Source organism: Ovis canadensis, chromosome 3 (genome assembly GCF_042477335.2).
Source record: "Ovis canadensis isolate MfBH-ARS-UI-01 breed Bighorn chromosome 3, ARS-UI_OviCan_v2, whole genome shotgun sequence".
In the NCBI taxonomy this organism is placed as follows: Eukaryota; Metazoa; Chordata; class Mammalia; order Artiodactyla; family Bovidae; genus Ovis; species Ovis canadensis.
In genome coordinates this window covers 210,293,869-210,321,631 of record NC_091247.1, presented here as the reverse complement: position 1 = coordinate 210,321,631, position 27,763 = coordinate 210,293,869, and the positions used below count along the sequence as shown (strand labels likewise).

General features: G+C 43.0%; 1 protein-coding gene across 2 annotated transcripts; it reads right to left on the bottom strand.

The window, feature by feature from the left end:
- YBX3 (Y-box binding protein 3) lies at nt 1-26,120 on the bottom strand. Of its 2 annotated transcripts, XM_069585675.1 has the most exons (10): nt 25,364-26,079; nt 21,487-21,550; nt 20,431-20,464; nt 17,555-17,644; nt 15,446-15,568; nt 12,289-12,492; nt 6,634-6,731; nt 3,345-3,516; nt 2,406-2,505; nt 1-571 (listed from the first exon to the last, which is right to left on the bottom strand). In XM_069585675.1, exons 1-9 carry the CDS (start codon nt 25,641-25,643, stop codon nt 2,440-2,442), a joined length of 1,131 nt encoding a protein of 376 aa, XP_069441776.1. In that variant the 5' UTR covers nt 25,644-26,079; the 3' UTR covers nt 1-571; nt 2,406-2,439. The 2 variants fall into 2 exon arrangements, with proteins under 2 accessions (XP_069441776.1, XP_069441777.1); XM_069585676.1 differs by lacking the exon at nt 12,289-12,492 and having other exon boundaries at nt 25,364-26,120.
- Between the last annotated feature and the right edge of the window lie 1,643 nt (nt 26,121-27,763).

Genomic DNA, 27,763 nt, shown 5'->3' with positions numbered 1-27,763 from the left:
TTTCCTTTCAAGGGTAAAAATTTTATTTTTGCGGAACTTTGTACTGCACATTTTCCAAGAGAGTTACATAAGAAAGCAAAATGTTACCCTCCCCTTATCCTAGAAATAAATAAGAAGGGAATAAAATTTCTTTTTTAAATCATGACACTTGGAAGTTTAGCACCAGCATCCAAAATGAACAGAAAAGGAAAAAAAAAAAAAGCATTTACTATATATTTCAGATTTCTTTGGTTGGGAGGGGTCTCCCCATGCGGTATTAATAATTCTTCTTTCAATTCGTATTACCAAAACAGTAAAAACCAGGAGAAAAAAATATAAACCTAGTGGCTGCTGAAACTGGGGAGGTCACTCTCTTGTAATATGCAGGCATTCCCAGGATCTCAGCTGCTGGAAAAAATGGCTGATGTTTTCCTCGTGTAGTTGTCTGTTTTGTAAAGAAGTGTAGTCAACATTCTAATGTCCACATCTTGGTTATTAATCTTCCACTTTATTGCTTGGACGTTTCTTTGGTGTTCGTAAGGTCGTGGTCTGCTTTTTGCTTTATTTTTTGAATGGTCATTAATTAAGTCACCTGGAAAATATTCACATCAGACTTATTAAAGGGTGACAAGATGACCAAGGGTTAAAGAATAAAAAGGCAAAAATTACCTGTTTTTTATGCAGTTCAAAAAATAATTTGAACTCAAAAGCTCAAAACAAAATCTTCCATGTGTACCTTTTAGAGATTTGTAAACTGAAACATGAATTTAATGGAAACTTTCTAATAAAACATTTTTATAAATAAGAACACAGTGCATAATGGTAAAAATTCTGTAAAATTATAAAAAATAAAATTATCATCATGGAGCCTTTTCAAATAATGATACTATAACATTGATAATTCTTCATAATCAGTTTAGTGGTTACACAGTATCTCCTAACATAGGTATATCTCAATATTTAACCACTTCTCCAATACTAGATTATAATAGAAATTTTCCCCCTATATTTTGGATTATTTCCTTTGGAACAATACCTAGAAATAATGTTACTAAATGGTTATGGCCAAATGATTAATATATAATCCTGTCAATTATTTCAAGCAACTCTGAATATGGAATTTATTTCTATGATAAATTGCTCATGTTACCCAGAGGTAAAACAGAATATTTTCAGCATAGCACTTGTCTATCTTGTGAAAAGCTAATTTAAATCCAAACCTCTGCATATAAAAGCAGATGGTATTTAAAATGTAGAAACTTTAAATGATCTTAAAATTTTATGAAATATTAATTTTTTGAAAAAATAACACTACTACTATAAGCTTAAAACCCTTTTAACTAAAAGCTACTTCCCTATTTATTTCATGAAAAGGGCAACAACCAAGAAATACTAAAAAATCAAATTCTCAGGATTTATTAGATGAAAAACCCAGAATGAAACCAACTATGGCTTATATAGTCTTTTAAGACTAGCTCAATCAGTCTTTCCAGTATATTTCTACCTATACAAATACAATTTCCAAGATTTTTAGCAAGAAGACAGAAAAAAAGCAGGAAGTAATAATGAAGAAAAACAAGCTAACTTTATGGAGAGGTTATTCTTCGTCACACCCTGCTTCGGTAGTTCATACGTGTGATATCACTATGTCTGTCTTTGTAATACCCAGACCAGTCAATATCCCTATTTTACCCGCAGCAGACAGAACTGTAGCAGAGGATAAATAAACTGCTCAAGAGCATTCAAGCGAATGAGGAGCAGATCCTGCACTGGACATATAAACCCAAGCGCTCTCAAGCACTACACATAAATAATGCTGGCTATCAAAGGGAAATGGGAAGGAAAAAATAATTCCTGTTTGTTCCACAGATCAGTCTTCTGTTATTAAAATGAAGCCTTGTCAGGCGCATTGGGCTTCCTGGTGGCTCAGTGGTAAAGAATTCGCCTGTCAAGCAGGAGATGCAGGTTTGATCCCAGGGTTGGGAAGATCCCCTGGAGAACAAAATGGCAACCCACTCCAGTTTCTTGCCTGGGAAACTGCATGGATAGAGGAGCCTGGCAGGCTAGTCCAAAGAGTCTGAAGCCACAGAGCAAGCACGCAGGCACTTTAAAATTATCAAACTGGCCACTAGGGGTCACAAAAGTAAAACTTTCAAAAAATCTTTCCACGGTGTTAATAGTTGACAACTGTTTATCTAGAAAAATGACTTTGACACTCATTAACTCTGTCTGCACATTTATGTCTCCAAAACCAAGCAAAATAAGATCAGCTTCAGAGATATTTCACCACCGAAACATCTCTTTCTCAGAATCCTGATGCAGGTAAGAGGCTGGCCCAGATGAACTGCAGGGTTAGACTGCTCTGTGCTACCGCTGAGAAATCAGCGCTGTTTAAAGAGAACGTCAGTTCCGCATGCGCCGCCTACCTGCAGATGGTGAAGGTGCCTGGGGAGCCGGCTGTTACTCTGCACTGCTCTGCTCAGGAGCTGGAGCGGGGTTCTCAGATGGTGCTTCACCTGCCTTGGTCTGAAACACACAATAAAACCACAAACCGGAAATGAACCAATGTCCACAGCAGTGGAGAGTTCAAGACTGAAAGGTCTCACAAGTAGGGATCTTCCTGCCTGCAGAGGTAAATCACTGTGCAAATTCTTAACTACTCTTAAAGTTGGAGTCAAAGTTAGAATCACCGAAGAATGGCTTCCAAACGGCAACTAAATACCATCACTCTTCACAGCTGAGAGTCATAAAAAATACACAGTTACTTTCAACACATGCTGAGAGGCAGGTTCCTCTCTATAAACGCTGTCCTTTGTTTGGAGAGCTTTAACCAGTCCATTCTGAAGGAGATCAGCCCTGGGATTTCTTTGGAAGGAATGATACTAAAGCTGAAACTCCAGTACTTTGGCCACCTCATGCAAAGAGTTGACTCATTGGGAAAGACTCTGATGCTGGGAGGGATTGGGGGCAGGAGGAGAAGGAGACAACAGAGGATGAGATGGCTGGATGGCATCACTGACTCGATGGACGTGAGTCTGAGTGAACTCTGGGAGTTGGTGATGGACAGGGAGGCCTGGCGTGCTGCGATTCATGGGGTCGCAAAGAGTCGGACACGACTGAGCGACTGAACTGAACTGAACTGTTCTGACTAGAGTGTTAATTGGTTGAATGCAAATATCTGGTTTACGATATGGGCAAGGCATTACATACCTTTATGAAAATGTTATTATACATAAAGATACATATATGATACATATTTTTTGGCCTCAGTTTCCAGACTATGAAACCACTCTTAGGAGGGAATACTAAAGGCTGACATGGTCCAGGGTAGTCTGGTAGCGTGCCCTCTGACTAGCTGGCCTCACCTCTTTGCCATCCTGTGAAGGAGCGTTAGGGGGACGGGGGCGACGCCGATAGTTGTAGGGGCGCTGGTATCCACGGCGAGCAGGTGGCTGGTTTGGACCACTGGCCGCTTGTTGATTCTCCTTATCTTCAGCCTCTCCGACAGCTGGGGCAGGTCGTGGGCGAGGAGGGCCCCTGGAGCAGAGAAAAGAGAACATGTGCAATTGGAAAGGGCCTTCGAGAACAGCAGGTTTTGTCTTTAAAGGTTTAAAACGTCAAGGGATCAAGACTTACTCCTAGAATTATGCAAGGCTAGAGTGAAAAAGTTGGCTTAAAGCTCAACATTCAGAAAACTAAGATCATGGCATCTGGTCCCATCACTTCATGGCAAATAGATGGGGAAACAGTGGAAACAGTGTCAGACTTTATTTTTGGGGGGCTTCAAAATCACTGCAGATGGTGACTGTAGCCATGAAATTAAAAGACGCTTACTCCTTGGAAGGAAAGTTATGACCAACCTAGACAGCATATTAAAAAGCAGAGACATTACTTTGCCAACAAAGGTCCATCTGGTCAAGGCTATGGTTTTTCCAGTGGTCATGTATGGATGTGAGAGTTGGACTGTGAAGAAAGCTGAGCACCAGAGAATTGATGCTTTTGAACTGCAGTGCTGGAGAAGACTCTTGAGAGTCCCTTGGACTGCAAGGAGATCCAACCAGTCCATTCTGAAGGAGATAAGTCGTGAGTGTTTATTAGAAGGACTGATGCTGAAGCTCAAACTCCAGTACTTTGGCCACTTCATGCGAAGAACTGACTCACTGGAAAAAACCCTGATGCTGGGAGGGATTGAGGGCAGGAGGAGAAGGGGATGACAGAGGATGAGATGGCTGGATGGCATCACCAACTCGATGGACATGAGTTTGAGTAAACTCATCACCAACATGAGTTGGTGATGGACAGGGAGGCCTGGCGTGCTGCGATGCATGGGGTCGCAAAGAGTAGGACACGACTGAGCGACTGAACTGAACTGAATGTGGCAAATGGAACAAAAGGATGATGAGATTTAAAAAATTCAATCATTTTCCTCCTTCATTTGAACACTATTTGCAGCGAACAAACACCTATAGAACATAGGTTCTGGTCCTACCAGGCACTGTGGGTGCAAAAATTAAGAGAAGTGCCTGGTATCTGCCCTCTGTGGGCAGCCTGCCTTGAAGACGTGGAGGCTAAGGGGATTCGACACAGCAAGAAAACTAACATTAGTCATTGTGTGCTGAGGCCTGTGCTCTATGCTTGCATGTTAATTATCTCATTTAATTTCAAGGCTAATTCTGTGAGTTTAAGATTTAGAGTGAGAAAACCAAGAGGCTTAAAGGTGAGTATTTGGTTGAATCACATTGAATTGCTGCTTTTATAGGTCAAAAAGGTTGAATACAACCTTCCCAAGGTCACACACAGCGAGAGACTGACAAAACTGGGACCCACAGGATCTTTTTCCTGTTTTCCTTAAGACATTTTTACGAAGCTTCTTTTATTTCCAAAGTCATTAGTAGTGAATCATTAGAATGACAGCATCTAAAATTACAAGGAATCCTGTGAGAAAAAAGAATGTAGAATGCTGCCAATCAGGAGAGCTCCAGTAATGTCCTTACTCTCCCGTCAATAATCCCATTCTGCCAAACTTCAAGGGGGTATGGACATCATTCATGAATGAAGCTCTTCAAGGACAGGGCAAAGGAACAGGGAGCCTACAATATAAAAAGCTTATAATGAATCTTGGGGAGTCTAGCCAGTTCAGTTTTCACAAGGGATAAAGCAGAAATAAAACAACACTCCTTTCACTACTCTTAAAATCCTCGGTAGTAGTAATAATCAATTTATCAAGGGCTTACTATCTATCAGGCAACATTCTGATTATCTTAAATGCCTTAGAGTACATCTAACCTTACTGACAACTGTGGAATATTCCTTATTGTCCATTTTATAAACCTGGTGACTCCGTCTAAGAGGAGTCCTGAAACTTATGAGAAGGAGACACATACAGCTACAGATGAGCTGCTAGTCGTAGGGTGGGAATTTAAACACAGACACCTGGATCTGCAGTTAGTTGATTCAACCCCTGCATTAGACCGCTTCATTATCAGAACATTCAGTCTGGCAAATCCCCTATGAGCTGCAAACTTTCAAAGACTCGAATGTGCTTGCCCCCCATCTCCTGTTGCTGATGGTCCTTCAGTTCCACCAAATCCCACCTCCTCTCCCTCCTCCAGTCAGTAACTCTTCTTGCCTGGTCACTGGTCACTTCTTGCCAGCCCGTGTGTGCCAGCTGTTGTACTGACTGGACTACTGTACTTTCAAGGTACTGTAATATAAGATTAAAAGTGTTTTTTTAATTTTTTAAAAATTTTTTATTGAAGGATAATTGCTTTACAGAATTTTGTTGTTTTCTGTCAAACCTCAACATGCATCAGCCATAGGTATACATATATCCCTTCTTTTTTGAACCTCCCTCTCATCTCCCTCCCCATCCCAACCCTCTAGGTTGATACAGAACCCCTGTTTGAGTTTCCTGAGCCATACAGCAAATTCCCATTGGCTATCTGTTTTACATGTGGTAATGTAAGTTTCCATGTCACTCTTTTCATCCATCTCACCCTCTCCTCCTCTCTTCCCATGTCCATAAGTCTATTCTCTATGTCTGTTTCTCCACTGCTGCCCTGTAAATAAATTACTTGTTTTTTATGTACACGTTATTTGCATGAAAACTATTATAAACCTATTATAGAACAGTACTGTCTAGCTGATTGTGTTAGGTGGGTACCTAGGCTAACTTTTTACGACTTATGAACGAAGCATGCTGGACTTACAAGCATGCTCTTGGAACAGAACTCACTGGCATGTAGGGGACTTACTGTATCACAAATGCGTGCTGGCAGCCAATTCTTCCTTCATTTGTAGAGCTACCACTGAATAACATATCAGTTAATTTCTGTTGCTCTCATCTCATTAAATATAATAAAATAAAAATTAAGTATGAATTTACATCATGTGAAAGTTATCAGAAACAAAGCATGCTTTGGTAGAGGGATAACTAGAAATTTTAGTTGTTACGGAACAGGGGAAATGACACATAGCCATCTAAAAATATATGTACTGCAGAGCCCCACCAAACCTTGGACATATGGTCAAAGCAGTCACATCTCCTCATTACATAATAAATCCAAAACAAACAGACCTGCAACAACCCCAACCGCCTTACTGTCACTGGCAAGTTCTTCAGTTGGTCATTAGTCAGCAGGCGACATCACCTACCTCCGGTACCTTGCGCGGTAAGTTGGATTCTGATGGACTGGTCCCTGAAGTTGCGCTCCTTCTGGGACCCCATCCTTCATCTCACCAATCTCACCGGCCTGGAGGGAGGCAAGGAGAGCTGAAGTGAGTGTCAGAACGCAGGATATGAGAGACACAGCACACAGTTGCATTGAAAAAAACTTTTAAAGGAAAAAAATAAAAGGCTTCATTTACAAAGCTGGGGAATCTCCTATCAGTGAACCATGTACTGATTAAATGGGCGTGAATGATAGGAAAGAAAGACAGACTCAGTCCCACTAGACGGTCTTTTCCTGATCCCAGTGCAACTAAATTTATTTTACAACATTAAACATGTTAAAAGGTCCCATTTGTCTCCTGAAAGGAAACCTTTATTGCAAAAGGAAATGGAATGATATACTACGTTAGAGCAATGAGAATCCTCAGTGGGTCTGAGAATTTCAAACTCAGACCCACTCATTCTACCAACGGGGTACCCCTTTGATACAGTAATGGTTTCTGCATCCAAAGGTCACCCCACACCTTTTAACCACACCTTTACCTCTGATTCCTTTTTTTTTTTTAATTTTTTTTCCTTTTATCTGTTTGCATATTTAATTGAAGTATAACAATAAATAATAAAAAATACTTCCTTGAAAAATTTATTTGAAGCTGGGGGAATTATTACAGAACTTCCAGAGGAAGAAAGAACAAAAAACTAACCAACCAACCCATCCAAAATCTCTGAATTTCTTCATAATACAGACACATCTCAATCTGCTTTTACCCACTCAAAGGTAATATCCCTTCCTTCTCCATATTTCACTAAGAAAAGAGAACCAATCAAAGAGGAATCTCTATATTCTTTCGCCATCAAATCTACCAGCCTACACCTACATGTGCTTTTTCTTCTCTCATTCAACTGATTAAGTGGTCCATGCCCACAGACAAAGCCAACCCTTCTCTCTGGCCTATGAGGGCACTTGAACTCTCAATCCTCCTCTCCTCCATCAGCTCCATCCAGGCATATAAACATGCTGAAATAACATCCACCTTTTCCAACTGTGTTCTTTAAATTATCACAAAGTAACAGGGCGGTTGAGAGTATAGACTTGAAACCTCAGACTCCATTTGATTTCCTCAGTTGTCCCAATAATGTCATTTACAATAAAAAGACTCACTTAGAGCCATGCCTTGAATTTAGTTGTCTCTGTAACTGGAACAGTTCTCCAGTCTTTACTTGCCTTTCATGATCTTGATACTTTCAAATGTTACAAGGCAGTTATTTTGCAAAATACTCCTCATTCGGGGTTGTTTAGGGTCTCCACATGATTGAATTACACATCCTTGGAAGAGAAGCCACAACAGTGCTCTGGATTTTTCTCACTGCATCCTGTTGGCCGGCGTATGGTGTCAATTCCTACTTAATTCCTACTGTTACTGACAGTGTTCACTCTGAGAAGAACCCCGGGGGAAGTTTACGCTTTTCCCCTTTGCAATGTATGAGGATTTTGTGACAAAAGTACTTTCAAAAGCCAGTAAATGTTTCATTCTTCATCAAATTCAATATATTTGTTTACATCTGTAAACTTTTATATTTGTTAATATCTTATATAGAAAACTCCTGGTTTTCTACTTTATTCAATGAGCTGTAATCTGTTACTATCATTACTGGCCAATGAGATGGAGCCCTGTCCAGCTGGCTTGTGTCCTCTGGATGTGACTCCAGCATTCTTTGAGCACTTCCTTGTTTTCTGGCACAACAAGATGTTCTAGGCTCATATTGTACTTTCTCTGGCCTGGCTCTGAAATTGGCCGGTTCTCCAAAAGGGCTTCTATTTTTTATTGGAAAATGGTAATATCACAAATGAAAAATTGGGGGCCAGGCATGCTCAGTGCTATTAAGGTGTCACTGATCTGAGGCCATTTCAGTAGGCAGAAATAATACACAAACACAAATACATACCACACATACATACACTGTAAGTTACATGTGTGTGATGTGTGTATATGTATGGCATATTTGATCTGCCCACCAAATGACTTTAGGTTGTTGGTGAAGGAAGGGAGGCCAGGAGAGAATTCAATGTAAAAACATAATCAAATCAAACAAAAACCTTGCCCTGACCCCACATCCTCCACCAGCCACGGCCCCATTTCTCTGAGCTCCTCTACAACATACATACATACAGAGGCAGAAGACCCCCTCTGCCAGCACAGACACCTCCTCAAAGGGGACTATAATACCTCCACTTTGCTCTTTCTTGAATTCAGAGACTTTTGTCCTCACATACCACTAACCTCCAAGTTACCAAACCTACTAACCTAGCCTCAGTCTCCCTTCCTCCCTTCCTCAATAGCACTTAACACAGCACTTCCTTCCAGGACGTTCTCTCCCCATCTGCTCCTTCCCATTGTCCTCTACCAGACTCCTTGTCTCCCTAACCTTAACTGCTTAATCCGAAACTCAGTCCTTGGCTCAGTTTTCTACCTATCCTCGTTGTATCTGTCCCTCTCTCCCTGGCCCAGGCCTTTACCTATGTTTTGATGTCCCCACAGGTGCACCTACAGTCCTACACCTACCTACACATACATACACTGTAAGTTACATGTGTGTGATGTGTGTATATGTATGGCATATTTGATCTGCCCACCAAATGACTTTAGGTTGTTGGTGAAGGAAGGGAGGCCAGGAGAGAATTCAATGTAAAAACATAATCAAATCAAACAAAAACCTTGCCCTGACCCCACATCCTCCACCAGCCACGGCTACCTACCTACCTACACCTACCTACCTACACCTACCTACACCTACACCTACCTACACCTACTACCTACTACTACTACCTACTACTACTACTACTACCTACTACTACTACTACTACCTACCTACCTACACCTACCTACACCTACCACCTACACCTACCTACACCTACCTACACCTACCTACACCTACCCTCCAGGCTCCCTTTGGCCTTTGTATCGTACTTGCCATTCCCTCCACCCTTCATGCCTTTCCTGGTGTGTGAACGCCTTGTTCCCTTGCCTCTTTTAGGTCACTTTTGAAACACCCTCAAAGACTGTCTCCCACCTCTGCTAAAATCACACCTTCTTAACTCAAGCCACTCTCTACCTCTTGCCTCTTTTATTTTTCTGCCAAGTTGACTTCTCTCCCCTTGGAGGTGATATTTAATGTGTCCAGAAGATCTCCAAATGCCTTCTGTGTCTCTGCCCAAACCTGGTCTTCCTTCCCAAGGTATCGTTTATTCCTAACACCACACGTTCACTCCATCATCAGATGCTGTCGCTTCCTAAATGTGGCCACTCCTCACACCTCCACTGATAGCACTCTTAATTCCTGCCCTGACTGCCCCTCCATAGGGCAAATGACGGAGCTGGTCTCCCTAATTCTGCTGCTGCCTTCTGTGGTCCAGCCTCCTTAAACTGTCCGGTGATTTCTCAAATATGTTTCCTCCCCTGTTTAGATCCCTCAACTAGCTTTTCATCACACTGAGGATAGGTCAACAATTCTTATTATGGTCTACAGTAGGCATGCCTAATATGCCTTGATGCCACCTAAATCTAACCTCTTACCCCTCTATTCACCCATAACATCTCAACCACATGAGTCTCCCTTACTTCTCTGAACAAGCAAAGCTACTACTTCTTCAGGAACTTCGATTCAAACACACACACACAGAAACAGAAAGGAACATATATAAAGGATGAATACGTACTAGAATGACAGAACAGGAGGAGACTGGACAGACCCAGTTTAAACCAACGTCTACTACCATGCAACCTTAGGTAAAAGTTGCTGATTTCTTAAACTACTCAAATCCCTTCACTTGTAATAACAACAACAAAAATATAGACACAGCTGCCAATTCCATAAAGCTGTAGGGAAAACTAAGAACTGATTTCAAACATCTGTCTCTTAGTGGAGGCCAAACAATGCTGCTCCTTTTCCTCTGTCATATAATTCTCTTCTTGGAGATGACAAACAGTTGATATCAGCTCAGTAACCGCCATGACTTATTTGCCAAATATCGAGAATTATTATCTTTGAAAAAGGGAAGTCATTTGGACACAGCTATATCACGCTTTATGACATCCTCGGTACACAGTTCAGTTCAGTTCAGTCGCTCAGTCGTGTCCGACTCCTTGCAACCCCATGAATTTGCAGCATGCCAGGCCTCCCTGTCCATCACTAACTCCAGGAGTTCACCCAAACTCATGTCCATCAAGTCAGTGATGCCATCCAGCCATCTCATCCTCTGTCGTCCCCTTCTCTTCCTGCCCCCAATCCCTCCTAGCATCAGAGTCTTTTCCAATGAGTCAACTCTTTGCACCAGGTGGCCAAAGTATTGGAGTTTCAGCTTCAGCATCTGTCCTTCGGAGACAACTAAAATGCAGTTGCCCGAATATGCACACATTTTCAAAATTAGTTTTCAACCTGCTTTTCTGCATGGCACGCAGAATCCCTTTGCTCTGAACCTCCTATTCCTAAGGTGAAGTATACTTTTCTTTCAACCAATATTGAAGATACTCATCATATACTCAAAAAAATATGCTACATATGTATATGCTAAACATGAAGGAGGATTATTTTAGGAAGGCACTACTGACTCCCTAAAAATAAATGTGTGTCATAGTCTCCCTGACTCTTCCTGTCCTCATTTCCTAGAGGCCCAGGCTGCTGCCCTAAAGAAACCTACTATGCCTCATGTACCCAATCTCTCCATATACGTAAGGCTACTTGCTATTTTTAGCACATTTGTCAGGGACAGCTGTTAAAGAGTAGAAGGGGAGAAAAAAACAAGAAGCAATGTAGGAAGAACACAGTCATGCATGATAGATAGGAAAAGGGCAGCAAAGAACAGACTGGACACAATGTTCAGTCAAAACACTCAGTGGACAAACAAAAACCAAGGACACTAAGAGGAAGAAGGTGTAAGCTAGAGGTACCAAAAATGAGGTCCTCTCCCAAGATTTCCAAGTTTCCTGGGAACTGCAAAGTTGGTGAAAGGCTTATTAACTACAAGTCAAGTTCACAATAGTTGTATCAGTATTTTGCATTAAAAATGAAAAAAAAGACAATCATCTCCACTTTCATAAGAGGTTTTCTTAATCATCAACATTATCTCATCTAAATTAAGGACTTTATAGACACCCTCCACCCTGAGTTGTCACACACTACAGTCTATCTTGGACTTTATCATCACAGCCCCAAGGTGGAGGCAATTGTCCGAATTTAAGGGATGGACAAGTTAATCTCATAAGCTCACAGTAAGTAGCAGAGATAAGACTCAAACTCAGGCCTGACTGACTTCAGAGTTCAGCTCCTTAGACACCCTCACCTGTCCCTACTTTATGTCTTTCATTTTTTCTATAAACTTGAGACTGTACCTTGTCCACCAGGGTCCCTGGGTATAGGCAAGGCTCAAGGCTCATGTGGTCGTGCCTTTAGAAATGAGACTAGAAGGACCAGTCTCAAAGAGCAGACTAGTCTGCTTGGGTTAAGTAGCGTCAGCATCGAGAAGCCAAAAGCAAGGTTTGATTTCCGGCCGCTGGTATTGGAAGAGGAGGAGGAAGAGTAGGCAGAGGAAGGACGGAGGGGTGAGGACTGCCGGAGAGAAGTCCCAGGTGCTGGTTTACCTGCATTCTGCTGGGATGGGGGAAGACCCGGGAGCGGCGGTCAAAGGTCTGTCCCACGTGGTAAGGCGGGAAGCGCCGCCGGTACTGGGGGCGGTACTGGGGGCGGCGCGGCTGACTCCGGGCCCCAGAGAACTGCCCGGCAGCGGCGGGGGCCTCCAGTCCTTCACTGCTGCCGCTCCCTTCCTCCTCCTCCTCCCCAGCGTACTAGCGAAGCAAAGAAACAGAGGTTCAGAGAGGTGTCGGCAGGGAAAGAAGCAAAGAATACCATTTAGGCTGAGTATCAACGAAACAAACAAACAAACAAAAAATTCTCCCCCGAAGGAACGATCCCTTCTAGTATATCGACAAAAATGCATTTACCCCGGATCATCAGGTGATGACCTGAGATAAGCTACATTAACATTAAAGCAGATCTATGCAGATAAAATACCAAGAAGCAGAAAAGCAAGTGCAATTAATCGCTAAAGAATTTAGTTCGCATCTAGTTAGAATTAGTCAGTATCAGTTGACTAACCACCCAAAAAACATTTACACAGTTTAGAATATTTGGCTCCACCAAATGTGTCTCCCCAACATTGGTCATCTACTGGGGCAAAGTAAAGAAAAATATGTTTTGTATATTTTGTGGTTGGTCCTAAGTGGTTTGCTTCCTGGAGTGGTTGGGTTCTCAAAGTGTGGATGAGGGTCTCTGAAATCCTTCTTAGGGGGTCATCAAGGTCAAACTATTCTCATAAGGCTGGCAGGATGCTGTCTTTTCCCATCTCATTCTCTCCTGAGTTGGGGGCAGGAGGGGGGTTGGATCTCCCAGAAGCTACAGTGACACATGGTCCCTCACAGCACCAAGGCAGAAGGAGCTGTAAGAAACCAGCTGTCTTTTATTAAACCAACATCAGTGATTGGCAAAAACCTAAAGCAACACCACTCTTCTCATTCAATTAAAAATTAGCTTTCATTAAAAAAAAGTTATTTGTATTTCAAGTAATAGCTTATTTTAAAATAAATCAAATCTTTTAAATTCTGCTTTACTTTCCAATACAGTAAGTATTAATAGATATAAATATACATAAAAACTCTGGCATCCCATAATTAAGCATATAAATGGGTCCAAAAACCAGAAGGTTTGAGAACCACTGACTTATGGCATACCTCTCTTTATTTGTTTAGGAATAAAGTTTTAATTGCACTTTAATACATAGTAGCAAGTAATAAATACAGTTTCTGAATATAACAAACTTTATTAACACAAGGAATTATTGATTCATTTTATCTTTTCCCTGTATTTAAACTACCATTTCACATACTAACATTTTATATCAAAAAATATAAGCAAACAGCTAAACATCCCTTAAAGAATTATTTCAAATCTTACTTTAAAGGGGAATTGCAATGCCAAAGGTAGTCTTAAGTAAAGTAACTATAGCTTTTAAAAAATGAACAAACTTAGAATGAAGAAAATTAAATGACTGATGTTGGGGGTGAGAGTATTTAAGATTTAGAACTCTCCAGAAAACCAAGCCCACATGAGCAACAAAATTCTCAAAGAGGAAAAGCTTCAAGCATAGCCTCAACTAGTCTAATTTCAGAAAATCCAAGTAACTCTATACTTTATAAAATCTATATCAGATACAGTCTCCAATGATTTAAAGGCATATTAGCATAGAAAATGTTCTGCCAAATAGTGTGACTAAATAAACTATAAATTTTCTCTTTAGGTTTCTCTGTATCTGAGTTTTCTATAGCCAAATCTTTCATTAAGATTAGTTTTACAAAATAACAACAATGGCACCACCATTGCCAAACACACTCAGGAAGCTGTCAGGACCTAGAAGACATCACAACAGAAAACCTTCATTTATGTTGATTTTCAGAATTTTGATAATTTTGTTTCTAAACGTCACACACATGACTTCAGAATTTCGAGCTGAGGAGAAACGTCTTTGAAGGAAAATTTTTCACTAAAGGCTTTTTACCACTTGTACTTCTGAGGTAACCTAGAAATCAAAACAATTACAACTAGTGTTCCGTGAATCTGGTGAACCTGAAAGAGTTAACATGACGTAGTAGATGCTATGGTAGCCTATTCCTACTGTTTCTGACACAGTTTATTATTAAAAATTAAACAGGATAAGCAAAACATGGGTAAGAGAAATACAGGAAGAAAAACAAGATACCACATGGAATCTGATAAAAACCAATTTGGGCTGCATATTTAAGATGACACAATGAAGAGAGGAAACATTTAGGTAAGCAGAAACATACTATTCTATCAAAGTGTAGAAATATAAACCATTCTCAGTCTGCAAATACTTCATTCTGGTGAGACTTTTTTCAAAAGTTTTCCCTGGATGACGCACATAGCCACAATCCTGTGTTCACAAAGCATCTTGAGTTTTATTCCAGAGTACCAATCCCGGGTACTAATTCTAGAAACATTAAAAAATGACTCACATCTAAGAGGGTCCTCATGACCACAAGTTGGATGCCTCAAGAATACTTTAAACTGAGCCTCCTGCAGCCAGACTTGGTTGTAAACCCTTTCACTTAGATTGGTACCAATCTACAGGACTAAAAATTCAGACTTAATTGTTGCTTAACTTTGAAATAATGGGAAATGCTATCCTAAATAAAAGTTACATAATTGAGGCAAATCACTTAATATTTCTGTGGCCAGCACTGTCCATCACTTACTCCAGAGCTGTTCCTCACTATTCCTTGCCAAGGAAAGGCTGACTTTAGAAATAAACAGGGTCAGCGCCAAGGGATGAACACCAGATGTAAGCCAATCACAGAAATCCCAGGCCCCTTCTCCCTACCCCACCCAGTGGATGTCACATGGTTCGGTTCTGGCCGATAAAGGAGCCAAAAGAAGAAAAAACCTTTTTGACAACCTTGGCATGGCCCAAGTTAAGCCTTCTTGTTACATGATAATTAAATGGCTGTTACTTGCAGCCAAATGCAAACAAACGGATAAAACTGCTGAATGGCAAAAATGTCGCATAAGCCCAGTGGGGATGAATTCTGAACATGAAAAATTTCCCATCCAAAAAAATCACTGTGTTTCCAGCAGAAGATACAGCTTTTATGTGCTTCAAACATACACACTTAATTTTAGATGTGCACATTTCTTGGGTCACTGATGATGAAGGAGACAACGTACATTGCGGGGCGGTCCACGGCGCCGGCCATAGTAGCCGCGTCTGTAGCGGCGCCGGTCAGCAGCATATCGGCTCCCTTCCACTGGAACGCCATCCGGGCCGGTCACGTTGGCTGCTTCTGCACCCTGAGAAAGGAAGAAAGCAAAGACGGCCTTCGAGTCAGAAAGAAGCCACACGACCGAAAGCACCGCCTTAGACAGCCAGAGGGTTTAAGACTGGCAGGAGGTACTAGAAGTTCCTACAGGTGACCTCAAAAACACACCCTCGTTTTAATAAGGTGAGCAAGATGCTTGATGTCCTGATTTAAATGTATACAGCATGACGCCTGACACAACACTGTTTATCAACTATGCTGCAATATAAAGTAAAAAGTTAAAAAAATAATGGATGTCTATACAGCTTGCGTGCTTCCACAACCTCTGCTCTCTTGATTCAAGAGCAATATGTATATATATTTCTTTAAGAAATGCAAAACTGGCAAATATAAAGCAACTGGAGCAAAGGAATGCTAGACCAGGAAGAATATTCTTCACTGGAAATAACTGAGATAATGTTCTCTTCCTAGAAAATACGGAAACCTGTTACTCTGTGAGGTACCAAGAGAATCCACTCATGGGCTCACGTGGTCTGTCCAGCACTGAGCTAGTGAGAGAGAAATTCCTCCCAGTGGCAATGGCAGGAATGAAGGGCTGCTGACTCAGCTCCTGCTTTCATACAGTGTCCACAAAAGTAGTCCCTCTTCAGATCTTATTGTCAAAACAGACATAGCCTTCAGATTCTCTACGGACAAGCGGATAAAGTAATGCTTCAAAAATATAAAAAGTTCGGGAAAAGGAGATTCAAAACAGTGAAACCCCACTCTATGTCCATTTGTATAACCTCACATGCTGAAAATACACAGAGGTAAAATTAACCTGGCTAGATAAAATTTTGATAGTTGGATGGGACATTAGGGACCATTACAGGTCTGCATTTGCTCGTAGATAACTTGGAACTCTGGAAGATCTGCAAGATACTCTGGGATCACATTGGTAAAGGTCACTTAAATTTTTATATGAGATGAAATAAAGTGTTTCTCTTTTAAAACAGGAAACAGTTTGAGAGTTGCTAAGAACAGGAACTACAGAATGAATGGTATGTATATCAGATCAATCATCTGGAAGTGAACTAGTCAGCTTACAATTAAAAAAGCATAAAAGACATTACTAATATTAGAATTAAACATATCACAGCATTAAAAACCTGTTGATGCACATCAAAATGATCCTTTTAGCTTCCTGGGTTAGTCTTCATCTGAAGATAGCGGTTATACAGTCTGTCAAGATGCCTCTGGCTTTTCAAAATCCAAGCCAAAGAGAAAACATAATGATTATATTTGATTTTATTCTTAAAACAAAAAGGTATCTTTCACCCCAAAATAGCTTTTATCAATTTTTAATACTAAAAAACTACCTTAATTTTAAAAATTTTATTTATGTATTTATTTCTGGCTGCCTTGGATCTTCATCACTGTGCGTGAGCTTTCTCTAGTTGCAGCAAGCAGCGACTAAGCTCTAGTTGTACATGGGCTTCTTGTTGCTGTGGCTTCTCTTGCTGTAGGGTATGCGCTCTAGGAGGGTGTGCAGCTTCAGCAGTTTCAGCTCCAGGGCTCTAGAGTACAGGCTCAATAGCTGTGGTGCACAGGTCCAGTTTCTCTGCAGCATATGGGATCTTCCCAGATCAGAGATCGAACCCATGTTTCCTGCACTGGCAGGTGGATTCTTTAGCACCAAGCCACCAGGAAAGCCCTGTTTTAATTTTAAATTTCACTTGAAAACACATTTGGTACCAAAATAAGATTTGTCATTTTAAATCTTCAGAAATTAGCTTTTCCTTCCATGATTTAAATAGGGTTCATCATTTATTAAAATGGAAATTAAAATATCCTTCTATACTGCATCAAACAATGCATATGATAGTCAATAATCAGAAACACTTTTACTTAAAGAATTGCTTCTTTCTGTCATAGTAAAAATCCAAAGTACTGTTAACTCATAAAGGACTGAGAGACCATTTACTATGCGAGAAAATATTGCCAGCACCCTGGATACCCAACCACAATCTCCTCTCACCTTCTCTCCTTCAACCACATCAAACTCTACGGTTTCTCCATCTCCTACACTGCGCAGGTATTTCCGTGGGTTATTTTTCTTGATGGCAGTCTGTCAAGATTAAAAAAAACATTCTGAATGAAGTATAGGTCACAGTTGGCCACAGAGTTCACCCCTTTCAAGTTTACTGGCTCCACTGAAGAAATCGTTAATCTAACGTTGTTGTTTAGTCGCTAAGTCATGTCCGACTCTTTGCGATCTCATGAACTGCAGTGCACAACGCTCCTCTATCCATGGTGTTTCCCAGGAAAGAATACTGGAGTGGGTAGTGATTTCCTCCTCTAGGCACCTTCCTGACCCAGGGATGGAACCTGTGTCTCCTGCATGGGCAGGCGGGTTCTTTACCACTATTCTATTCTATGCTATTCTCCCAACTAACCTGAATCTCTAAAACAAGAACAACAAAACAAAAAAACACTATACAACTATGTTCCACATTATTTTCTTGATTTCATGTTATCCTTCAAAATTCATCTTGGTAGGTGGGTTAAACAGAAAGTGCAGTTATACTGATGAACTAATTGTGTTACTGGATAGATGCGTTTCCTCACACGATGAAGTGTCTTGGGTCAGACTCTATTTTCCATCATTGTGGGGGCTGCGGGACGGGGGACACCTCCATAAAATCTTACACATGCACATAAACACAGAAATATGGGGATAGAGATTTCAGTGAACAAGAGAAACCGCTAACCTCAAAAGAAATTTTAAAAATCCAAGGGGGGATAAATATTTCTGACAATATCTGAAAATACCTCAAGAACAAAACACTGCTGACAACCTTCTCCTCTCCCATTTTACAGATGAGGAAACCAACTGGAGGCTGATAAGTGATTTATTTGAGTTTATAAAAATACAGCCTAGGGGAAGGAGGCGGGTGAGTAGGGGAAGTGTATACCCCTGTACTATAACTGTGTGATATTTACTGAAATTTTTCTCATCACATCATTCACATGTCAGCTCATCCCTGTGCACTTTCTGATAAATAACATTGAAAGGTTAATGATGGTATCCTGCAGTGAACATAGGCACCTAAATACCTGCTTATAAACAGGCTTCTCTTTTTCAATCAATGGAGGGAAGAAAATAATTCCTGTAATGAATTCCATTTTGTCAGCTGGTATCTCTAAACAGTTAAAGGGGCTCTGGGTTTCTGTGGAACTAGGTCAGCCTTATTTTATAAAGCGATTAGGCATGTGTAATCTAGCCCTTCCCTTACTCTGAGTAGGAGGGAGGGAAAAAAAAAAAAAAGAATGAGCCAGTAGGGCAGAGACCTCACCCACAGAGGAAAAAGGCAGTTCAGGACAGGATATACACACAGGCCGCCTGAACATTCAGCCAGTCCAAAAACAGCCCCTCCCTACCGGCTCGTTCTCTTTTTCCTGTTAAACTGGGCAAGCCTCAGCACACCGAGGTGACTCACCGCCCAGCCTCACGGGGGGCTGGAATCAGTTCACACACTCACAGGCCAGTGAGGCTGGCCACTGGCACAGAACCTTGTGAGGTCCCTTTACGCCATCAGTCACCAGAAGGCAGAATTCTTAGCCCAAAAATCTCTATTACTCCCTAGGTGTTATAAGCAACACTCCCTTTAGGTCTGTTCTGACTTTAAAAGTCATTGTGTCTGAACAAAGTAATCCACTCCAGTTACCCCGGCACAACTGGAATACAACTGATAGAAACCACAACGGGATCACTTCTTCTGACATAGCACTCTCTCCAGTCACCAAACTCTACCCCATGGTGCAGAGGATCCTAAACAGCAGGAAACAGAAAACCAGACGCTTGACAGAGCCCTGGAGGTGAATGTGCTGGTATTGGTACCTGTCTCTGTACTTCTCTGTTGTTATCCACTAAGAACCACACATATGTGAGACAATTCACTGAAAATTAACCACACAAAAAGAAAACTAAGTGCATGTCATGCTTTTAATCTCTTTTGCCAAGAAAGTCCAGGATACAGAATAACATCTTAGGTCAATAATGTAGAAAAAGACTGAGCTTCCTGTACAGAGAAGTCCGTGTTTTCTGTATTTTACACTTTTTCTACATCTCCTTTGAATACAGGGGACTACAGGCCTATTTGACCTGGACATGTGCTAAGCAGGACAGAGGAGGGGACTAGCCTGGGAGCTGGAGTCTCCTTATGTCTTGGATCTTGCTTGTGCTCAGTCGCTAAGTCGTGTCCAACTCTTCTGTATCCCACGGACCGTAGCCCACCAGGCTCCTCTGCTCACGGGATTTCCCAGGCAAGAATACTGAAGTGGGTTGCCATTTCTTTCTCCAAGGGATCCTCCCCACCCAGGGATTGAACCCGAGTCTCTTGCATTGGCAGGTGGATTCTTTACCCCTGAGCCTCCTGGAAAGCCCCCATGTTTTGGATACACACACTCCAGCCATCTGCTTCGCTGTGCTATTTACCCAAGTTCAAGTTGCTCTGATGGAGGATTTAACCAGTACCCACCCAGGCGAAGGTAAGGTGAGGCCCAGCCAAACACAAGGAGGAAACACAGTCAGGTGCACAGGCTGCTAAGATGGAAATAGAAGTGCTTTAGCTGAAGACTCTAAGGCTCTAAAAATTAGCATGTGGTCTGATTATTACTTCATTAAGCTCAAAAAATAAAACTGTCTGAAAACAGTTAATGTGATGGACGAGAAGAGCTTAAGTGCTAATCTTAAAATGTGGAACTGGGCCCTCTTGCCAAAATAAAACCCCAGGAGGAGTTTCAAGCAGAACAGCAATGTGCAGGGCTTCACTTTGGGAAAGGGATAATAATAGCAGATTACAGACACCCCTCTCCTCAGAGAGCAAACATCACAGTTATCGTCCCTCTTACCTGATGTACAAATACATCTTCTTTGGTGTCATTTCTGTTGGAAGACAAAAAGCTCACAGTTAAAAGAACTAGGTAAGTGGGAAAACGTACAATAGTTTACAGCCTAGGACTTCAAAACACAACATAGATGTCTGTCTGTCCTCTAAACTCAGATGCCTCAAGTCAGTCCTCCTTAAAAACTTCTAAACCCAAAAGGGACCCACCTTACTCTTCCATATGACAATGGTGCCTAGCTTCATGCACACAGAGTCAACCTACCGAAACACCCGTTTCCTCTCATCTCTCTCTAAATCACATGGTATGTAACCAGAGCCCGAGGTTTCCCTCCCAGCAAAAGCAAAGCAAGACAGTTAAAAGGACAGGGCACAGCTGTGAACTAGGCTCCCCTTACACTGAAACCTAAAACAACCCCCCCTCCACCACCACCCTACCCTAAACCCCCACCACACCCCCACTGCCCACCAAAACATACAAGGAAGAAATTAGAGGAATTTTTCTTTTTTTTAAGAAGGCGGGGTCCTAGCTAGGAGGGCTAGAGAAAATGATGGTATCATATAAAAACATCAGAACACCCTCACCGCTTGCAGCTGTGTTCTCATTGCTATATGCTTAGAAGTTACCATGGTTTAAAGAAAACACTGTGGTTTCTACACAGGACTTGGACCAGACCTGGGTTACAGATCCAGCTCAATTACTCACTAGTTGTGTGACCTGAGGAAAGTTGCTTAACCAGTCTAGGATTCCACTGCTCCATCTGTGAAATTGTGGATACCCACTCAATTATCTTAAGGCCCTTCCCCTTTCTCTATTGTCCCCACTGCCACTGTTTTTTCTTTTAATGACTAGATTATATAAAATAAGTTATTTATCTGTGTTTTAGAAATGCATTGCAATTAATGGTAAATGATCAGCAGCTTAGAAATGAGAGTATTTACACAGCTCGGAAATCTGAAAACTTACACAAACCATTAATAAAGTATGGGAAAAGACACCAACAGCAGGTGCCACAGCATGAGGACATATTTAAATAAAACACGCAGAGATACACACACATACCGATTTATAAATCCATATCCATTTCTGACGTTGAACCATTTGACAGTGCCAAGGACTTTGGTGGCTAAAATAGGATTAAGCAGATAAATTAGTATCTGACCTACAAAGAGATAAAGCTCATACCACAAAGGTCTTGATAGCATTATTTAAAGCCTAAATATACCTGAGGAAACCATTAAAAGCTTAACTTTAGAGTTTATCGAGAGAAGAAAATGGAGGAAGTGAAGTTGTCACAGGTTGTCACAGGGAACTACTCTTCAGAAGACTGAACTTTTCTTCCTTGGGAAATGTTTCAGTGAAGTTCTGAGATAAGGTGTTGTCATAAGTCTATATGATTCTGCAGTGATTAAAATTGGGAAACAATGTTTAAGGGGAAAAATGAAAACATGCTCTGTAAAGTTTTACAGCAGAAAAATGTTCCAAGTGCTGAAAGCAGCTCTCGATGAAAGTGACTACAGACACATGAGCAAGGTGAGCCCTGAGACCTGACATCACTTTCACACTCTGAAACAGTCGGCAAACTCCACATAGTGAAAAAGTAGCTCCTTGTTAATAGCTGATCTACAGAGACCTGAAGAAACTTGTCTTGATGCCAGATGGGGGCCCATCAGAGGAGTCCAGAGTAATAATAGAAGTGAGGCGGGCTCAGGCCAGTTCTGTTCTTACCGCCCCGAGACATGACGCAACAGGCCTTTTCAAACCTGCGATGAGTTTGGGATTCTGTTTCATCGTTTATCCTGCTCTCTTCATTTGGTGGGAATCAAACCAAACTGATTTTGGTTTCTCCTATAAACCAAATTCTTATCAGCATTTTCTTATAACCCTCGCAATGTGATTGCTGACTCTACTCGCCCCTGTGACAGGACCATTTCTGTACAATGTAAGATCTTAACAGAACTCAAGAGAAGAAATCTAAACCAATAGTATGGTCATGGAACCTGTACTTCACAGATTTATGTTTATTTTAGCCATTTATGATTTTGGATGACTCCTCTGAATCAACTGTAAATACCAAATCCAGTACCTCTATGAAATGCCCAGGTCTAAATTCAGGAAAAGCATAAAACAATTATCAAAACTCAGTGAGACAAGAAATGTGGCAATAGAGTATCTTTAAAAAAGAATAAAGCTTAGGAGAGAATAAAAGTAACAATTAACCACAAACAATATTTTTAATTTCCAAGGAAAAATAATAAAGATTCAGCTTTTAAATTCAAGAAGAAAACAGTAATTAGAGCTTACTTCGCTGTGGGCAGGGTTAGTTCTGAGTTTTGCTACATGAATATACTTGGGGAAGTAGTTTATTTAGCTCTATTTGTAAAAAGAAAACACAAAAAACTCTTTTGCCTTCAAAGTCATTTGGCACACCATTTACTGAGCAATCTGCAATTCTTATGCCAACTAAGGAAGATCTCTCTCCAATAAAGAGACTAAACTATTAATTCGTTCGGTTTTAGGGCATTTTAATTAGAGCAACAGGGCAAAGAGGCAAATATATATATATATATTTTAGATCTAAATGTACACAGAAGACTGGTTTTGATCGATCATATGCTTTTATATCTCACATTATTTCAGATGATATGCTTTTTGTCTCATTTGCCCCAAAATTAATGAACTAGAAAAACATAAGGAAAATATAAAGGTAGGAACTCTTTTTGATTCATTTTCATATAGTTAATGTCTACAGGCACTGTCAAAGGCATAATTGTGATTAGAAAAGCAACACTAATAAAGAGAAAGATGAAAGTGATTTTCAAGGATAACTTCAATCCAGGTGGAAGGTTATTTTTATTCCCACTTTAGTTTTTAAAAATTTCCTAATTTCACAAAAATTTCCAGTGACCTCACAAGGCCAAACACAGTCATCCATTCTTCTTGGTTTAAGCCCATAAACTCACTTCGCATACACAGAGCTGGATGGGGAAAGGAGGACAACCAACAAGCTTCCATGAGGTTCATTAAGTTTTCCTTCAGTCATATCAACTACTTCCCCTGGCCTGCGGCTATACGCTGAAGTTTAGAACCACTTCTAAGAACTAGAATGCGAGAATCCCAAACCAGAATTCCATTTCAGTCAGCACTGCACCTGGCACATTGTAGGCACCATGTGTCTGCTTGGCTAAGGACAGGAGATGGCAGAACATACTGGACAGAGACAGCGTTGAAATGTCAGGCAGAAGGCTGTCCTTGTTGCTGAGATTTGGGAATGACAGCGAAAAGACCCCAAACCTACAACCTCACCACCAGGGATGTGCTGGGACTGTCAGAGCAGTTGGTGGCTGAGTAAATTAATTTATCTAGTTCCTTCATCTTTAAAGATATCTATGGCAGTTTAAAATTCAGTTTAGATTCAAGAGAGATACAGGGATCCAGTGAAAAACAGAAATTTCCTTTATATGAAAATAAATCAAATTAAGAACATATCCTAACACTGCTTCGGATAAACCAAGGTTGTCTCTCTTGACATTTGGCATGGGAAGTGTTCCAAGAAACACTTGTTGAAAACAATATCACAATACAACCTGAACTAGACTGGAGCAACTTTTAGCCTAGAGAAATGAAGGCTATTTTGTTTCTTAACCGGCACATGTTACATTTAGCAGCTCATTTGACAGTAACTGAGTAAAATCTAACCCTAAAAAAAAAAAAAAAATGAACACAGGCCTCTCAAGGCAGAAAAAATGGGATCCTATTAAACTTTCTTCACATGATTCCTCCAAGTTTCTGCTTATAAAATTTTCTTCCTAGAAAATTGGGCAGGCAAGGCTCACAGAAAGCAAACATGCCCCATGCAAAATACTGAAAATTTCTCAGAAGCATCTTACACCATCTCTTAACCTTCCCTGGTTAAGAAAAAAAAAAAAGGGGGGGAATGAGATACACAGCACACACCCTTTAGAGACCTTATTCCCCACCCACTGCCTAGGCCTCACACAGGGCGTTAACGTTACTGAATGAGGACGCTGAGATACGTGACAAAACCAACAATAACTACAGACATCCTTTTGTAACGTTCTGCCCCCGGGACCTGAACATCTCCTCTTCCGACTCCCCTTCCTAAGCTACAAGTCCCCAAGATAACGAGGCTGCGAACTAACGTCATCTCCTCACTTCCGACCAAGTTTTTTCAGCTGCTGCACCAAGCGCTTTCCCACAATCCGGGAAGACGAGTGTGATTGGTAAACACCAAGTGGTTCTTGCAGCAGCGGGCAGGGCGAGGGAGGGGGACGCGGGACCGAGACCCAAGTTTCCCCGGAGAAGGATTGCAACACCCTTCGGCCAGCATGTGGCCGACAGAAGCCTGGCCTCGTTCCCGCGCCCCCGTGAGAAGGGCGTCTGGGACGGACACCTGAGCCTTCCCAGCAAGAAGACTTTCCACCACCACCAACTCCCCCACCCGTGCCCTGTCTGCTCCGAGCGCCTTCCTCTTCCCTCCAAGGAAATGCTCTCCTCGCCCAGATCGTATGCGAGGACTCCAAAGTTCCCATGCCACGTGGGTGCCTGTCCCATCCCTACATCCACTTCCATCCCACCCTGGATCCTCTTTCCCGACTGCCGCTTCTTTCCCCTCCGCACCTAGGGATGCGTCGCCACGGGACTGCGCGACAGCGCCCTCCTAGGGTACCCCCAGTTAAGACCCCCAACTTGCGAACCCAGGAGCGCTCGGGCGGCCGGGAGCGCCGCGCCTTGGTCCGGCAGCGCCTGCGGGATGGGCGGCCGCCCGCCCCAGGGTCGGGGGGAACCCCACGTCCCCGGGGACCCTGATCCATGCCGCCCAGACAGGCGGCTGGAGTTGCCCACACGTGCTCGGCGGCCCGGGCCCCAGCCCGGAGCGGCCACCCCCCCTCCCCCCGATCCTCCCCGCCTGACTCACCGAGAACTTTCTTCTCCGCGTCCTCGCTGCCCACGGCGGCCGAAGAGGCGGGGGCCGCGGTGCCCGGGGCCGCGTCCCCACCGGGGTTGCCCGAGACCAGGGCGGCCGGGGCCGGGGCCGGGGGAGCGCCGCCGCCCGCCGGGCTCTTGGGCGCAGGGTCCTGGGGGGCCGCCTCCGCCGGAGCCTGCGGGAGGGCGGCGGCGGTGGTGATGGGGGCGCTGCTGCTGGGAGCGGCGGCGGCGGTGCTGGTGGTGCTGGTGGCCTCGCCCGCCTCGCTCATGCCGCCTCCTCCGCTGTCCCTCGGGCACCTCGGTGGCGGTTGGTCGGCGGTTGGCGCGGCTGGGGGGCGCGGCGGCCGGGGGCTCGCTCTCCCGGAGGCCGGGCTGGGTGGGGGTGTCTCGCGGCGGAGGCGGCTCGCGCTCTTGGGCTGCGCGCTCGCTCCGGGGCTCCGCGCTCGGTCTTACTGCCCCAAAAATGGCCCCGCACGAGTTCTTCTAGGCGGCGCGCGGGCCCGGGGAGGGGAAAGGGTTGGGAGGGTTGGCTCCGGAGTTGGGGCATCGACTTCATTAGCATTTAAAGGCGCCCGCTGCCCTTTTTCCCGCCCCCTCGCCGCTCGAGCCGGGATGGGGCGCAGGGAAGGAAAGCAAGGGTGCGCCGGGGCTTGGCCCGCTGCTCCGGAGTTTTCCGCGCAGCGCGCGCTGCAGCCCCGCTTGGTTGGAGCAGGGGCCGCAGGGCTCCCCTGCCTCGCCACGTCTTCCAGGAGGGGCACACTGGGGCATCCAAGAGACGCGGCGCTTCTCTCTCCCCAAATGCACGCTTTTAAGTCCTTTCTAGTGAAACCGTTCAACATTTCTGAAGCACCATACACTGTTTCTGATACAGCAGTGAAGAACTGGAATAATGCCGTCTTCAGGCTGTTTGGCTACTTCTTCCTGAAAGAGAAGTTATGGATGACTTGTCTATGAGCCTCAGGTGAGGAAATTGAAGTCCAGCCCTCGGTGAATTCATGTAAACGTCAGTTTACAGCAATGTAAGGGCTTACCTGGTGGCTCAGGCGGTAAAGAATCTACCTGCAGTGCGGGAGACAAGGGTTCTCTCCCTGGGCTGGGAAGATACCCTGGAGGAGGGCATGGTAACCTACTCCAGTATTCTTGCCTGGAGAATCCCCATGGACAGAGGAGCCTGGTCGCAAAGAGTCGGACACGACTCAGAGACTAGGCACACACAGGACAACAAACAGCAAGCTGTTAATATGCATAGAATAATGCTAAGCTTGGAGGGAGAAGACTAAATCCACACCCCACTTTCTGCTCGAACTGCCTCTGCCAGCTAGTGAAAACTTAAGCAGTCGAGCCCTCTTAGCCTCGAGGGCTAAGAGGAGGGCCACAGAGAAGCAGATCACTCAATAAACGATATTTTCAGTTTAAGGAGTCCACCTGATCTTAAGAGAATGGAACTGGATTATGCGAAACACAGGCCAAACGGCCTGTACTCAAGAACCATTGGAATACAGGGCTCTTAGGTGTTCTTTGCCTCCAGGGTCCAGACAGCCCTAGGTATACACTCGAGTGCTGCCCTTAATTAATGGAGTCAACTTGGATTAGACATTCAATATTCCAGAGTCAATTTCCTCCTTTATGAGGGTTTCTCCAAGGTACCCTGGAAAGTAGATGGGATTATCATATGTAACTCCATTGTCTGGTCCAACAAAATCTCCTTTTGTTCTCCATTCTCCTAAACTACTTACCTTCTCCCCTCCCCTGGGAATTGTGTATCATATGGCTACATAAGGAGGCTAGCAACCAAGTATAATTCCTTATTGCAGTTTCCACTGGTTAGCAGAGTACCTAGCAGTAAAGTAGAACACAGGAAATGTTTACTAAATGAAAACAAAAGACCACACTTTCCAAACTCAGTTGCTTATCAGCACATTCATTGTCAATAATTATAAAACTATCCTGACCAACCTAGATAGCATATTCAAAAGCAGAAACATTATTTTGCTGACTAAGGTCTGTCTAGTCAAGGCTATGGTTTTTCCTGTGGTCATGTATGGATGTGAGAGTTGGACTGTGAAGAAGGCTGAGCACCGAAGAATTGATGCTTTTGAACTGTGGTGTTGGAGAAGACTCTTGAGAGTCCCTTGGACTGCAAGGAGATCCAACCAGTCCCATTCTGAAGGAGATCAGCCCTGGGATTTCTTTGGAGGGAATGATGTTGAAGCTGAAACTCAAGTACTTTGGCCACCTCATGCGAAGAGTTGACTTATTGGAAAAGACTCTGATGCTGGGAGGGATTGGGGGCAGGAGGAGAAGGGGTCAACAGAGTATGAGATGGCTGGATGGCATCACTGACTTGATGGACCTGAGTCTGAGTGAACTACAGGAGTTGGTGATGGAC